Below are 14,054 nucleotides of genomic sequence, written 5' to 3'. Positions count from 1 at the left end.
GGCATCCCGTTAAGGAATAAAGACATAAACACTTGCATGTAATTTCAAGCAAGAGCACTGATTATGAGCTGATATAAAATTAAAACACATTTTAAAAATGTCTGAACAGTGATTTTAAGGTTTTAAGGTCAACTATTCAACCATGGACCAATTCAGGCCTTTTTAAAATTCATTTTCTAATTTTCTAAATATAGATTTAAACACTATAGATGAGTTTATAGAATCTTTGTTAAGAGTTTTCCAAATAATACCTATTTTGAATTTTACTTTTATTTTATTTTATAAGATTTTAAACTGCTTAGACATATATAATCCCATATTTTTGCAACAGGGTTTGGAAAAGCTAAATAGGGAACATATTTTAAATAACTAATTAATTTTGTTTTTATTTTTAGAATTTATTTTAAAATTAGAAGTATTTTTCATTTTTTTATAGCATTTTATTTATATGATTTTGTATGATTTTATTTATATTATAGGATTTTATGATTATATGATTTTAAACTGTTCAGACATGTCCCTTATTGTGGTAGCAGGTTTGAAAAACTGAACAGGAAACAACACATTTGAAATTACATCTGATTAATTTGTCATTTCAACCATGTACCAATTCTAGCTTCTTTTTTTTTTTAAATTTTCTAAATATAGATTTAAACACTATAGAATAGTTTGTAGAACCTTTATTAAGACTTTTCCAAATAATAAGTATTTTTATTTAATAGTGTCCATTTGTTGATTTTGATTTTTTGTTGATTTATTTATTTTATAGAACTTTTTAGATTCTTTTTGGTGTTGTTTTTTTTTTATTTTAATTTAAGGAATGTTGTTAATTTATTATTTTATTATTTTATTTTGTATCATTTTATTTTATAATATTAATTATTTAATTAATTTATTTATTATTTCATTACTAAATTAATTAAAATGTGGATTTGTTGATTTTAAGTTACATTTATTTTATAGAATTTATTCTAAACTTTTTTAGATTCTTTTTTGTCTTTTTTTTTTTTTAATGTAAGAAATGTTATGTTAATTTATTATTTTATATTATTTTGTATCGTTTTATTTTACAGGATTTTATAGGATTTTATTCTGAATAGCAAAGATTACCTTATGGAGGTCATTTTAACAGCAGTAACAGTGTAAAATACAATTAAAATCTTATTAAAATGTGCATTTGTTGTGCATTTAATTTACATTTATTTGATAGAATTTTATTTTATAGAAATTTCTCTAAACTTTTTAGATCATTTTTAGTGTTATTTTTTATTTTTAATGTAAGACATGTTATGTTAGTTTAATATTCCATCCATTTTCACCCGCTTATCCGGAACCGGGTCGCGGGGGCAGCAGTCTAAGCAGAGACGCCCAGACTTCCCTCTCCCCAGACACTTCCTCCAGCTCTTCCGGCGGAACACCGAGGCGTTCCCAGGCCAGCCGAGAGACATAGTCCCTCCAGCGTGTCCTGGGTCTTCCCCGGGGCCTCCTCCCGGTGGGACATGCCCGGAACACCTCCCCAGGGAGGCGTCCAGGAGGCATCCGGAACAGATGCCCGAGCCACCTCAACTGGCCTCTCTCGATGTGAAGGAGCAGCGGGTCTACTCCGAGCTCCTCCCGAGTGACCGAGCTCCTCACCCTATCTCTAAGGGAGCGCCCAGCCACCCTACGGAGAAAACTCATTTCGGCCGCTTGTATCCGGGATCTTATCCTTTCGGTCATGACCCAAAGCTCATGACCATAGGTGAGAGTAGGAACGTAGATCGACCGGTAAATCGAGAGCTTCGCCTTACAGCTCAGCTCTTTCTTCACCACGACAGACCGGTACAGCGACTGCATTACTGCAGAAGCTGCACCGATCCGTCTGTCGATCTCCCGCTCCATCCTTCCCTCACTCGTGAACAAGACCCCCAGATACTTAAACTCCTCCACCTGGGGCAGGGACTCCACACCAACCTGAAGAGGACAAGCCACCCTTTTCCGACTGAGAACCATGACCTCAGATTTAGAGGTGCTGATTCCCATCCCAGCCGCTTCACACTGAACTGCAAACCGCCCCAGTGCCTGCTGTAGGTCCTGGTTCGAGGAAGCCAACAGGACAACATCATCCGCAAAAAGCAGAGATGAGATCCTGTGGTTCCCAAACCAGACCCCCTCCGGCCCCTGGCTGCGCCTAGAAATCCTGTCCATAAAAATAATGAACAGGACCGGTGACAAAGGGCAGCCCTGCCGGAGTCCAACACGCACCGGGAACAGGTCCGACTTACTGCCAGCAATACGAACCAGACTCCTGCTCTGGTCATACAGGGACCGAACAGCCCTTAACAAAGGACCCCGGACCCCATACTCCCAGAGCACCCCCCACAGGACACCGCGAGGGACACGGTCGAATGCCTTCTCCAGATCCACAAAACACATGTGGACTGGTTGAGCAAACTCCCATGAACCCTCCAGCACCCTGAAGAGGGTATAGAGCTGGTCCATTGTTCCACGACCAGGACGAAAACCGCATTGTTCCTCTTGAATCCGAGGTTCGACTATCGGACGAATTCTCCTCTCCAGTACCCTGGCGTAGACCTTCCCAGGGAGGCTGAGAAGTGTGATCCCCCTATAGTTGGAACACACTCTCCGGTCCCCCTTCTTAAAAAGAGGGACCACCACCCCGGTCTGCCAATCCAGAGGCACTGTCCCCAGCCTCCACGCGATGTTGCAAAGGCGTGTCAACCAAGACAGCCCTACAACATCCAGAGACTTTAGGTACTCAGGGCGGATCTCATCCACCCCCGGGGCCTTGCCACCGGGCAGCTTCTCAACTACCTCGGCAACTTCAGCCCGGGAGATGGTCGAGTCCGCCTCTGAACCCCCGGCCTCTGCTTCCTCAATGGAAGACATGTTATTGTCTTCCTCAATGGAAGGCGTGTTGACGGAATTGAGGAGATCCTCGAAGTATTCCTTCCACCGCCCGACAATGTCCCCAGTTGAGGTCAGCAGATTCCCACTCCCACTGTACACAGTGTTGGTAGGGCACTGCTTCCCCCTCCTGAGGCGCCGGACGGTTTGCCAGAATCTCTTCGAGGCCGACCGATAGTCCTTCTCCATGGCCTCGCCGAACTCCTCCCAGACCCGAGTTTTTGCCTCCACAACCACCCGGGCTGCCGTCCGCTTGGCCCACCGGTACCTCTCAGCTGCTTCTGGAGTCCCACGAACCAACCAGGCTCGATAGGACTCCTTCTTCAGCCTGACGGCATCCCTTACTTCCGATGTCCACCACCGGGTTCGGGGATTGCCGCCACGAGAGGCACCAGAGACCCTACAGCCACAGCTCCGAACAGCCGCGTTAACAATGGAGGCGGAGAACATAGTCCACTCGGACTCAATGTCTCCATCCTCCCTCGGAATCTGGTTAAAGCTCTGCCGGAGATGAGAGTTGAAGACCTCTCTGACAGGGGGCTCTGCCAAGCTTTCCCAACAGACCCTCACAGTACGTTTGGGCCTGCCGAGTCTGTCCAGCTTCCTCCCCCGCCAACGGATCCAACTCACCACCAGGTGGTGATCAGTTGACAGCTCCGCCCCTCTCTTCACCCGAGTGTCCAAGACATACGGCCGGAGGTCAGACGAAACAACCACAAAGTCGATCATCGACCTCCGCCCCAGGGTGTCCCGGTACCACGTGTACTGATGGACACCCTTATGCTCGAACATGGTGTTCGTTATGGACAAACCGTGACTAGCACAGAAGTCCAACAACAAAACACCACTCGGGTTCAGATCAGGGGGACCGTTCCTCCCAATCACGCCCCTCCAGGTATCACTAGAATCGCCCACGTGAGCGTTGAAGTCCCCCAGTAGAACAACGGAGTCCCCGGTCGGAGAGCTTTCCAGCACCCCTCCCAGTGACTCCAGAAAGGCCGGGTACTCTACACTGCCATTCGGCCCGTAGGCACAAACGACCGTGAGAGACCTATCCCCAACCCGAAGGCGTAGGGAAACGACCCTCTCATCCACCGGGGTAAACTCCAACACATGGCGGCTAAGCTGGGGGGCTATAAGCAAGCCCACACCAGCCCGCCTCCTCTCACCGCAGGCGACTCCAGAATAGTGAAGAGTCCATCCCCTTTCGAGGAGTTGGGTTCCAGAGCCCGAGATGTGCGTGGAGGCGAGCCCGACTATCTCTAGTCGGTACCTCTCAACCTCCCGCACCAACTCAGGCTCCTTCCCCCCCAGTGAGGTAACATTCCATGTTCCTATAGCCAGATTCTGCGTCCGAGGATTGGGTCGCCGAGGCCCCCGCCTTCGACCGCCACCCATCCCACAATGCACCGGTCCCCTATGGTCCCTCCCGCAGGTGGTGGGCCCACGGGAGGGCGGCCCCACGTCGCTTTTTCGGGCTAAGCCCGGCCGGGCCCCGTGGGGTAAGGCCCGGCCACCAGACGCTCGCATACGAGCCCCAACCCCAGGCCTGGCTCCAGGGTGGGGCCCCGGCTGCGCCATACCGGGCGACGTCACGGACCTATGTTCTTTTTCAGCCATATGGGTTTTTTTTTGGACCGCTCTTTGTCTGGTCTGTCACCTAGGACCTGTTTGCCTTGGGAGACCCTACCAGGGGCATTATAGCCCCTGACAACATAGCTCCCAGGATCATGCAGACACTCAAACCCCTCCACCACGATAAGGTGGCGATCCCCGGAGAGGGATAGTTTAATATTTGATATTATTTTGTATCATTTTATTTGATATTTATTATTTTATGAATTAATTAATTATTTTATATAATTAACCTGATTAAAATGTGCATTTGAGTTGAGTTGATTTTAAGTTACATTTATTTTTATAGAACTTATTCTAAACTTTTTAGATTCTTTTTAGAGTCTGTTATTTTTAGAATTTTGAAATGTTGATTAATTATTTTATCTTTTATAGGATTTTATTTACAAGATTATATTTCATAGGGTTTGATTTCTTAGGATTTTAAACTCTTTATGTCTTGTATTTTGGTAACAGAGTTAGAAAAACAGAAGTAAACAGAAAACAGTTTTTAAATGACATCTGATTAATTTGTAGCGTTGACATACAGCATACACTGTCAACCCTGTACCAGCTGTTGACTTTTTAAATTAATTTTTTTAATTTATACATTTAGATTTAAACTTTTTTTATTCCTTTATATCTTTATTATTAGCATTTGCAAAATAATAAAAAATATTTAAAAAATTATTTATTTATACAATTTTATTTTATTTTACAGAATTTAATTTTATAGAATTTTATTTCATAGAATTTAATTTCATATGATTTTTAAAAAAATTTTGTAGAATTTTAAACTGTTTAGAAATATCTCATTTTTGGTAACAGAGTTCAAAAACAGCAACCCTCATATAAAATGAATAGAAAATATAAAATCTCATATAATATTTAGTTTGACCTCCTGAGGTGGTCAAAGAACATTTTCTGAAAGTGAGGCACCTTCTTAAACATTTTTTTTGGGATTTTCTAGCTCTCTCTTTTTGTGGAAAGTGCCGGTTATAAGATATTCTCAGGGTGCAGTGTGTTGAAAGGGTGACAAACCAACAAACCCTGTATTTGCTACCATGAATGGCTGTTTTTTTTAACACTGAGGGTTTTTCTCATGTAGTGTGAAAGTATCTGCTGCTGGTTTCTATATCCAGACTCAGGTTCATTACCATCGAGCACTTTAATGTGCCGCTCACAGAACAGCAATGAGCTCTTTTATTGGATTGGTGTAATCATATGCAGCCCAGCAGTGACTCCATGCCTCACTTTCTCTCCTTCTGTCTCTCAGGGAAAGGAAGCCAACAGAAGAATCGACTTGCATGACTTGCAAAGACAGACAGCAAAAGTACAGAAGCTCCAGTATATATTTGAACATTCTGAATAGCAAAGAATGGAGCTCATTTTAACAGCAGTAAGAGTGTAGCATTAAAATCTACATTTGTTGATTTTAATTTAGGCCTACAATTACCGAAGATCCGATTTAGCTCAAATGATTCGCGAACCCCCTCCGAAGATCCGAAATGAATCAAAAGATTCGCGAACCCGCCCCGAAGATTCGAAATGAATCAAAAGATTCGCGAACCCGCCCCGATGATCCGATCTGTATCAAATGAATCACAAACCCGCTCTGAAGTTCCGATTTAGCTCAAATGATTCGCGAACCCCTTCCGAAGATCCGAAAAGTATCAAGAGATTCGCGAACCTCCTCCGAAGATCCAAAATGAATCAAAAGATTCGCGAACCCGCGCCGATGATCCGATCTGTATCAAATGAATCACAAACCCGCCCTGAAGTTCCAGTTTAGCTCAAATAATTCGCGAACCCACTCCGAAGATCCGATTTAGCTCAAATGATTCGCGAACCCCCTTCGAAGATCCGTTCTGTAAGTTCCGATGTAGCTCAAATGATTCGCAAACCTCCTCCGAAGATCCGAAAAGTATCAAGAGATTCGCGAACCTCCTCCGAAGATCCGAGATGCATCAAAAGATTCACGAACCCCCTCCGAAGATCCGAAATGAATCAAAAGACTCCGAAGTTCCGATTTAGCTCAAATGATTCGCGAACCTCCTCCGAAGATCCGAAATGAATTAAAAGATTCGCGAACCCGCCCCGAAGATCCGATCTGTATCGAATGAATCACAAACCCGCCCTGAAGTTCCAATTTAGCTCAAATGATTCGCGAACCCACTCCGAAGATCCGATTTAGCTCAAATGATTCACGAACCCCCTCCGAAGATCCGTTCTGTAAGTTCCGATTTAGCTCAAATGATTCGCGAACCCCCTCCGAAGATCCGAAATGAATCAAAAGATTCGCGAACCCGCCCCGAAGATCCGATCTGTATCAAATAAATCACAAACCCGCTCTGAAGTTCCGATTTAGCACTGCGAAGTTGCGATGTAGCTCAAATGATTCGCAAACCTCCTCCGAAGATCCGAAAAGTATCAAGAGATTCGCGAACCTCCTCCGAAGATCTGAAATGCATCAAAAGATTCACGAACCACCTCCGAAGATCCGAAATGTATCAAAAGGCTCGCGAACCCGCTCTGAAGATCCGATCTGTATCAAATGAATCACAAACCCCCTCTGAACTTCCGATTTAGCTCAAATGATTCGCGAACCCCTTCCGAAGATCCGAAATGTATCAAAAGATTCGCGAACCCGCTCAGAAGTTTCGATTTAGCTCAAAAGATTCGCGAACCCCCGCCGAAGATCCGAAATGTATCAAAAGATTCGCGAACCCCCGCCGAAGATCCGAAATGTATCAAAAGATTCGCGAACCCGCTCTGAAGTTCCGATTTAGCTTAAATGATTCGCCAACCCCTTCCGAAGATCCGAAATGTATCAAACGATTCGTGAAATTCCAAAATGAATGGCTCTTTTGAACAGGTTTTTGCAGCTTGAATTGAATGATTGAAGTCACGAGTTTGAGTTTGAATCAATCGGAGCGGTTCCAGCGTAAATGACTCACTCAAATTAATCGGTTCGCCTGTTCCTCCGTTTTTCGTGCCTTCAGCCATGCTTATACGACGCTGTCAGTACTAATACTGGCTTATCTCTCTAGCTTTGTAAGATTAACTTAAATTAGAGAAAAAAGTATATTGTTTACAAATAAAAGCTCCATATTTCCTGCTTTCCGCGTCGAAGACAACCCACACAAATCCACGAACATATTGGGTGAGCTAACTAGTGAAAACACTCCGTTAATATGACGATCTACACCTCAAAATACTTGTTAGATGGAAATTATGCTTTATTGTGTGCATTATGAAAGAGTTTGTAGCTTAATTAACTATATTTTAAATAGTTTGACCGCTGCAATTCAGTTGGTGACAGTTCATCAGTTAAATTGATTCAGTCACCTCATACTAATAAAGTGAATGTTAAGTTTATCACTGTTTATTGTAATAAATAATTGCGAAATTATTGTTGTATCTGTTTGTATTAGTCTATAAAGAGCGATAGTCAATGTAAAAAGCGCTGAATACCAAACAGGTGAGATTTTTGTTGAAAAGATTCGTTCAGAATGATTCCTTAACATATGATTCAGTGTTGTTTATTAATTTGTTTGTGTACCTATTTTGTTCTGTTTATCTTTAATCTCTGAACTTGTTTGCTACATATATTATGTTTAAATGTGTGTTTGTATATATAAATCTCACTTTAATTTGAATCATTTGAGTGCATAGGATGATATATAGGATGATTGAACGTTTCTAATGAGTTTGATGTCTGCTTTCTTCCTGTAGAGACATTAAGCCTGACAAACATCCTGCTGACGGCAGACGGTCACACACAACTGGCTGATTTTGGCTCCTGTCTCTGCGTGGAGGATGATGGACCGGTGATGTTTGTCTGTATAGATACTTGAATACAGATACTCTAGTATATACTTACATTTTTATCCTGAATAGCTCATTCAAACAGCAGTAATGGGGTAAAATATTATTAAAAATCCAATTAACAGTGTGCATTTGTTGTGCTACCAGTGTGAAACTCCACCCACAGACTTTGTAGTGTATCCTATGACTAATTTTTTGTTTGTGTTTCTCTCTCAGTCCAAAAGTGTGGGCGCCAGGCGACTACTACACACATAGTGAAGCTGTCAGTGATAATCGAGGTGGCTGGAGTCCCGTCCAACATTCACACGTCCTCACACGTCCCCTGCAAACAGGGAGCAGGTTACTGGAATATGCATTCTGGGAAATGAGGTATGCCGCTGCGTTGGTGGTCTCGTGGGGCGACGGCTGGCCTCGGGCTGAATGTTCACGCTGCCATGACGGTGACCCTCCTTGCCTTACGTTCAGCTAATTTAAACGCGAGCAGTCGCAGTTTTCCATCACAGGTGCGTGCATGCAACACAGTATGTGTAAACAGATGTGTAACGGCTATTATTCATCACTAATGATTATATTGAAAGTAAGCAGCCTTGGTGGAGAATTTAAGATAGTATATCTAGGCTAGACACATACTTTATGCAAGTACACAAATGCTTGGATGATGCATTAAAAGTGTACCGACCCCTATTGAACATTCATGGCATGTGCTCGTGCATTACTGAAAACAGTGCGTGTCGTTTGCATCTATATTTCTGGCCTTATTGACATACTTATGCATGCAGTGTGCTTCTCAAGTAAATTCATCTTCTTTTAAGGATTTTTACATAATTTGACTTGAAGACAAGACAAAAATACTCATTAAGACTATATATATATTTTTGCTCTCGCTGTCTCTCTCTATATATAAAAACAAGATGTAGCTGAGAGATAATTTAGTTGAGAGACACTGCATGCATAAGTAATACATGTAATAGATTTGATTATATCAATATAAATCTTAATGTTTTATGCAGTATCTTGTTCCAAGAATTTATTGATAGTAAAAAAGTAAATGAAAATAAATTAGATTTATTTGTAATCAGTGTAATTTATATAATACTTTCTCATAATTGAATTTATAAGAATTAAAAAATATATTTTTTATTTTATTTTATTTTATTCATTGGACTGGGCTACTGGAAAATCCAAAAATCAGCATTTAGAATATAACTATAATTTATGTAATAAATTAGATTTATTTGAAATGTAATTTATGTAATTATTTCTCATAATTTACTTATAAAATTGAGAATTTATTATGAGTTTATTGTGAATTCATTATTATTCTTTTTTAAAAAATATTTTTTATTTTATTTTAGTATTTTATTTATTGGACTGGGCTACTGGACTGTCCAAAAATCAGCATTTGGAATATAACTATGTGAATTTTTAAAAAATATTTTTATTATTTAATTTAATTTAATTTAATTTAGTTTTATTTTATTATTTTATTTAATTTTATTCTATTTTATTCTTTGGGCTGGGCTACTGGACTATCCAAAAATCAGCATTTGGAATATAACTATAATTTATGTAATAAATTTGATTTATTTATAATAAATATAATTTATGTAATAATTTCTCATAATTTAATTTATGAGAATTTGTTTAATGATTATTTTATTTTATTTTATTATTCATTGCACTGGGCTACTGGACTATCCAAAAATCAGCATTTGGAATATAACTATAATTTATGTCAATTTTATTTATTTGTAATAAATATAAATTATTTAATAATTTCTCATAATTAAATTTATTTTTTTAGATATTTTATTTTATTATTTGTTACATTTTATTTTAATATTTTTTAAATTTTAATGTAATGTAATTTTATTCATTGCACTGAGCTACTGGACTATCCAAAATCAGCTATAACTAGAATTTATGTAATACATTTATTTGTACAAATATCACTTATGCAGTGAATTCTCATAATTTAATTTATTTAATTATTGTTTTATTTTATTTTATTCATTACACTGGGCTACTAGACTATCCAGAAAATAGACATTTCTGCATGGTTATGTATGTATACTATGACTAACTGTAACTATTTCTTAAAACTAATACTCCCATTTGAATTTTTTTTTTTTTTTGCATTAAATTATTTTGTATATTAAATTGTCTTTTCATAATTGTACATACAAAAAATGCTTTATTTTGTAGGTGCTGCTAGTACACTGATATTGCACATTCAGTGTCTATTCAAATGCACAAATATGTAGACTTTATGTCCAGAGATTGCGTAAGACGTAATGTATGAGATCACCCAGCTGCTGTGTTTTTCAGGCACAGATCCATCTGAATGCTGAAGCTGTGTTTCCGACGGTCAGGCTTTGATGGCCTCTCTGTCACGCCGTGTTTCTACCGGCATCTGCATTCCAGCGGCAGACGGACGGGTCACCGCTGGGACCGTCTGACAGAGGCGCGCGCGGTCCTCCTCCACCGTCTGTCAGCGTCACCGGTCTGTTTGAATATGCTGCTTGATCCGTCACTGTCAGGCCGCTCGCGCTTCTGCATGCGCCGTACGCTCCTCTGCTGGGAAGCTGCACGCGCCGCTTTAATGCACGAAACGCATCAGGTTGTCAGTGAGTGTTTGGGAAGGACGAGCCGTGCCGTCTCTCCTCCTGATGGGAATGATGAACCGTGGTTCACAACACCACTAACTCGTTTATAAAACCTTGATGTGTTTTTGATGGTGAAATACATTCTGGTATACCAATTTCATGCAGAGACTATTGGAAAGCCATTCATAGACTGTGAATGATTCCTGTGAAGTGTACACAAGGACTGTTGCAGCTCCACCATTCAAAACTGATCAAACATTTTTCTTTGTGAGAGAATTTTATTTTATTTTATTTTTTTTATTTTATTACACTGGGCTACTGGACTATTCAAAAACAGGCATTTCTGTAGGGTTATTTGGAGTATGCAATTATACCTTGTTTTTAAACAATATTTATTTTATTTTATTCATTACACTGGGACATTTTATAATTTTTGCAATAATTTAATTTATTTATAATAAATATAATTTATTTATATAAAGTGTTTTATTTTTATTTAGTTTTTTTATTACACTGGGCTACTGGACTATCCAAAAACAGGCATTTCTGTAGGGTTATTTGGAATATTCAATTATACCTTATTTTTAAACAATATTTAATTTAATTTAATTTAATTTAATTTTCTTTTACTCAGTACACTGGGGTACTGGACTATCCAAAAATATAAAAAAATAATATACAATTATGCCTTATTTTTTATAACATTTTACAACTATTTTATTTTATTTTGTTTTATTTTGTCTTATTTTGTTTTATTTTAGTTATACTGTCCAAAATAGGCATTTTATAATTTATGCAATACATTTAATTTATTATAATAAATATAATTTATTGATATAAAGTGTTTTATTTTTATTTTTTATTTTTTTATTACACTAGGCTACTGGACTATCCAAAAACAGGCATTTCTGCAGGGTTATGAAATATTTGGAATATACAGTCATACCTTATTTTAAATTATTTTATTATATTTTATTCATTACACTGGGCTACTGGACTATGCCTTAATTGTTGTAACATATAGCTATTTTATTTAATTTTATTTATACTGTCCAAAAATGGGCATTTTGTAATTTATGCAATATTTTAAATTTATTTGTAATAAATATGATTTATTTATAATTTATGCAATACATTTAATTTATTTATAATAAATATAATTTATTATATACTTTTTTATTTTATTTCATTTTATTAATTACACTGGGCTACTGGACTATCCAATAATAGGCACTTCTGTAGGGTTAATATTTGGAATATACAATTATAGCATAACATAACTATTTAATAACATAACTATTTTATTTTAGTTTTTTATTTTTATAAAACAATTATATTATTATTTCAGAAACTAAAATCTGCTCTCTTAAGGCACATCAAACTAAAACTATTTATTTTTTTATGAATGTATGTATGTATGTATGTTCGTATGTTTGTATTTATTACACTAAGTTGCTCTGGCTATTTTTATTTTAGTTTATTAATTTATTTTAATTTTATTTCCTTATTGCATTTTACTTCACTGGACTGTCCCAAAATAGGCATTTCTGTATGTTCATATAATATTTCTAGCAAAATATCCCCATCATGGTACCATTACTGTGATTTTTATTTTTTATAAAACTAACCTTTGTTACATTGTTATCTCAAAAGCTAATCTTGTCTTTTAAGGCACTGTCGCACGGAGCAGCGCTGCCTTTCTTTCTCAGACCTTTCAAGAAGAAACGCTCTGTAGCTTTGATAAGGTCCTGGCCGGGACGAGTGAGCCCATCATCTGGAGAGGAGGAGGGTCGGATCTCAAACCAGCGGCTCTCGGATCAAACAGGTGTTACTCCTTCACCTGTGAGGCCAGAATCAAAGGCTGGCTTTATCAGCGAGCGCAGCAGACGAGGCCCGGCTCAAGAGACACATACCAGGTTCAAACGCAGCGCCAGAAGAAAGAGCAGGAGCCGCTTCTCCTCCTCTGAGGATGTGAGGAGGTACGTTCCTCTAACAATCACAGAAAATCTGACGCCGCTGATGTCGTTACAGGGGTCGTATGACAGAAAATTCACAAATGAGATCTATTTAATATCTCAGTTGTTTCTCCTAGGTTAAATGTAGAGCAAATAGAGGCTTCTGGAAATACAAATGAGTCATAAATGTTGTTTCATGACATTTTAGTAACGTGCTTTGTCGCAGGATCTTTAAGCATCTTCTCAGCTTCACTACAGGCGGGCCTTTTATCCTGCATTAAATACAGTTTCTACTTTTTATATTGGTTCATTTATGTATTTTTGTTAAAAACTGCTCTATTAAGTCACCATCACACATTTATTTATTTATTTATTTTAAATTATTTTTACCTCACTTCACTACTGAGCTTACAAAAAATACATTATGTGGTTATGCGATATATATTTGCATCAGAATAAATATACCATATATATTTTACTTTATTGTATTTTATTTTATATTTATTATATTTATTTTTACCTCACTTTATTTCTGAACTATCAAAAATTAATGATGTGGTTATGTAATATTTGCATCAAATATAACATAACATAAATACAGTAGTCAACATTTGAAGTGGATCAACAAAGTTTATCAAAGTTGTCCTAGGACAAGAACGGGTACTGTTTTGGTTTTAGGACAACTTTGATGAAAGGTTTTGATCCACTTCAAATGTTGACTACTATATATCAAATGTATTATTTTATTTTATTTTATTTTATTTTATTTTATTTTATTTTTTTTTACCTCACTTCAATTTACTACACTAAACTACTGGACTGTCCAAAAAAATCTGTGTGGGATATACCACATTTACTTTTAATTTTATTTAATTTTTTACCTCACTTCACTACTGAACTATCCAAAAAAAAAAAAAAGATGTGGTTATGTTATGTAATATTTGCATCAAAAGAAATACGTCTTATTTATTATTTTATATTATTTTATAATTATTATTATTGTTGTTGTTATTATTAGTTTATTACTATTATTTTTTTTTGCCTCACTTCAATTTACTACACTGGACTCTTGGACTGTCCAAAGAAAAAATAAAGAAAGAGAAATAAATAAATAAATAAATAAGAATATACATTTGTATGTGGT

At 37.9% G+C, this 14,054-nt stretch overlaps 2 protein-coding genes and 1 long non-coding RNA gene across 3 annotated transcripts; 2 read left to right on the top strand and 1 right to left on the bottom strand.

Moving 5' to 3' along the window:
* Positions 1–1,315: 1,315 nt before the first annotated feature.
* Positions 1,316–2,022, bottom strand: LOC127182287 (uncharacterized). The gene has a single exon (XM_051137524.1). The coding sequence runs from the start codon at positions 2,020–2,022 to the stop codon at positions 1,324–1,326; it is 699 nt and encodes a 232-aa protein (XP_050993481.1). The 3' UTR covers positions 1,316–1,323.
* An 865-nt stretch (positions 2,023–2,887) lies between these two features.
* LOC127181559 (uncharacterized) lies at positions 2,888–3,632 on the top strand. Its single transcript, XM_051136331.1, has 2 exons — positions 2,888–2,943; positions 3,012–3,632. Exons 1-2 carry the CDS (start codon positions 2,888–2,890, stop codon positions 3,556–3,558), a joined length of 603 nt encoding a protein of 200 aa, XP_050992288.1. The 3' UTR covers positions 3,559–3,632.
* A 3,871-nt stretch (positions 3,633–7,503) lies between these two features.
* On the top strand, positions 7,504–11,383 carry LOC127182271 (uncharacterized). The gene is made up of 4 exons (XR_007829865.1): positions 7,504–7,684; positions 8,257–8,351; positions 8,566–8,852; positions 10,678–11,383. It is a non-coding gene; the product is annotated as an uncharacterized LOC127182271 (long non-coding RNA).
* The last annotated feature ends 2,671 nt before the right edge of the window (positions 11,384–14,054 follow it).

The sequence above is a fragment of the Labeo rohita genome, chromosome 19 (assembly GCF_022985175.1).
Source record: "Labeo rohita strain BAU-BD-2019 chromosome 19, IGBB_LRoh.1.0, whole genome shotgun sequence".
In the NCBI taxonomy this organism is placed as follows: Eukaryota; Metazoa; Chordata; class Actinopteri; order Cypriniformes; family Cyprinidae; genus Labeo; species Labeo rohita.
The sequence above is the reverse complement of the archived record's forward strand: the minus strand, read 5'-3'. Positions and strand labels throughout refer to the sequence as shown.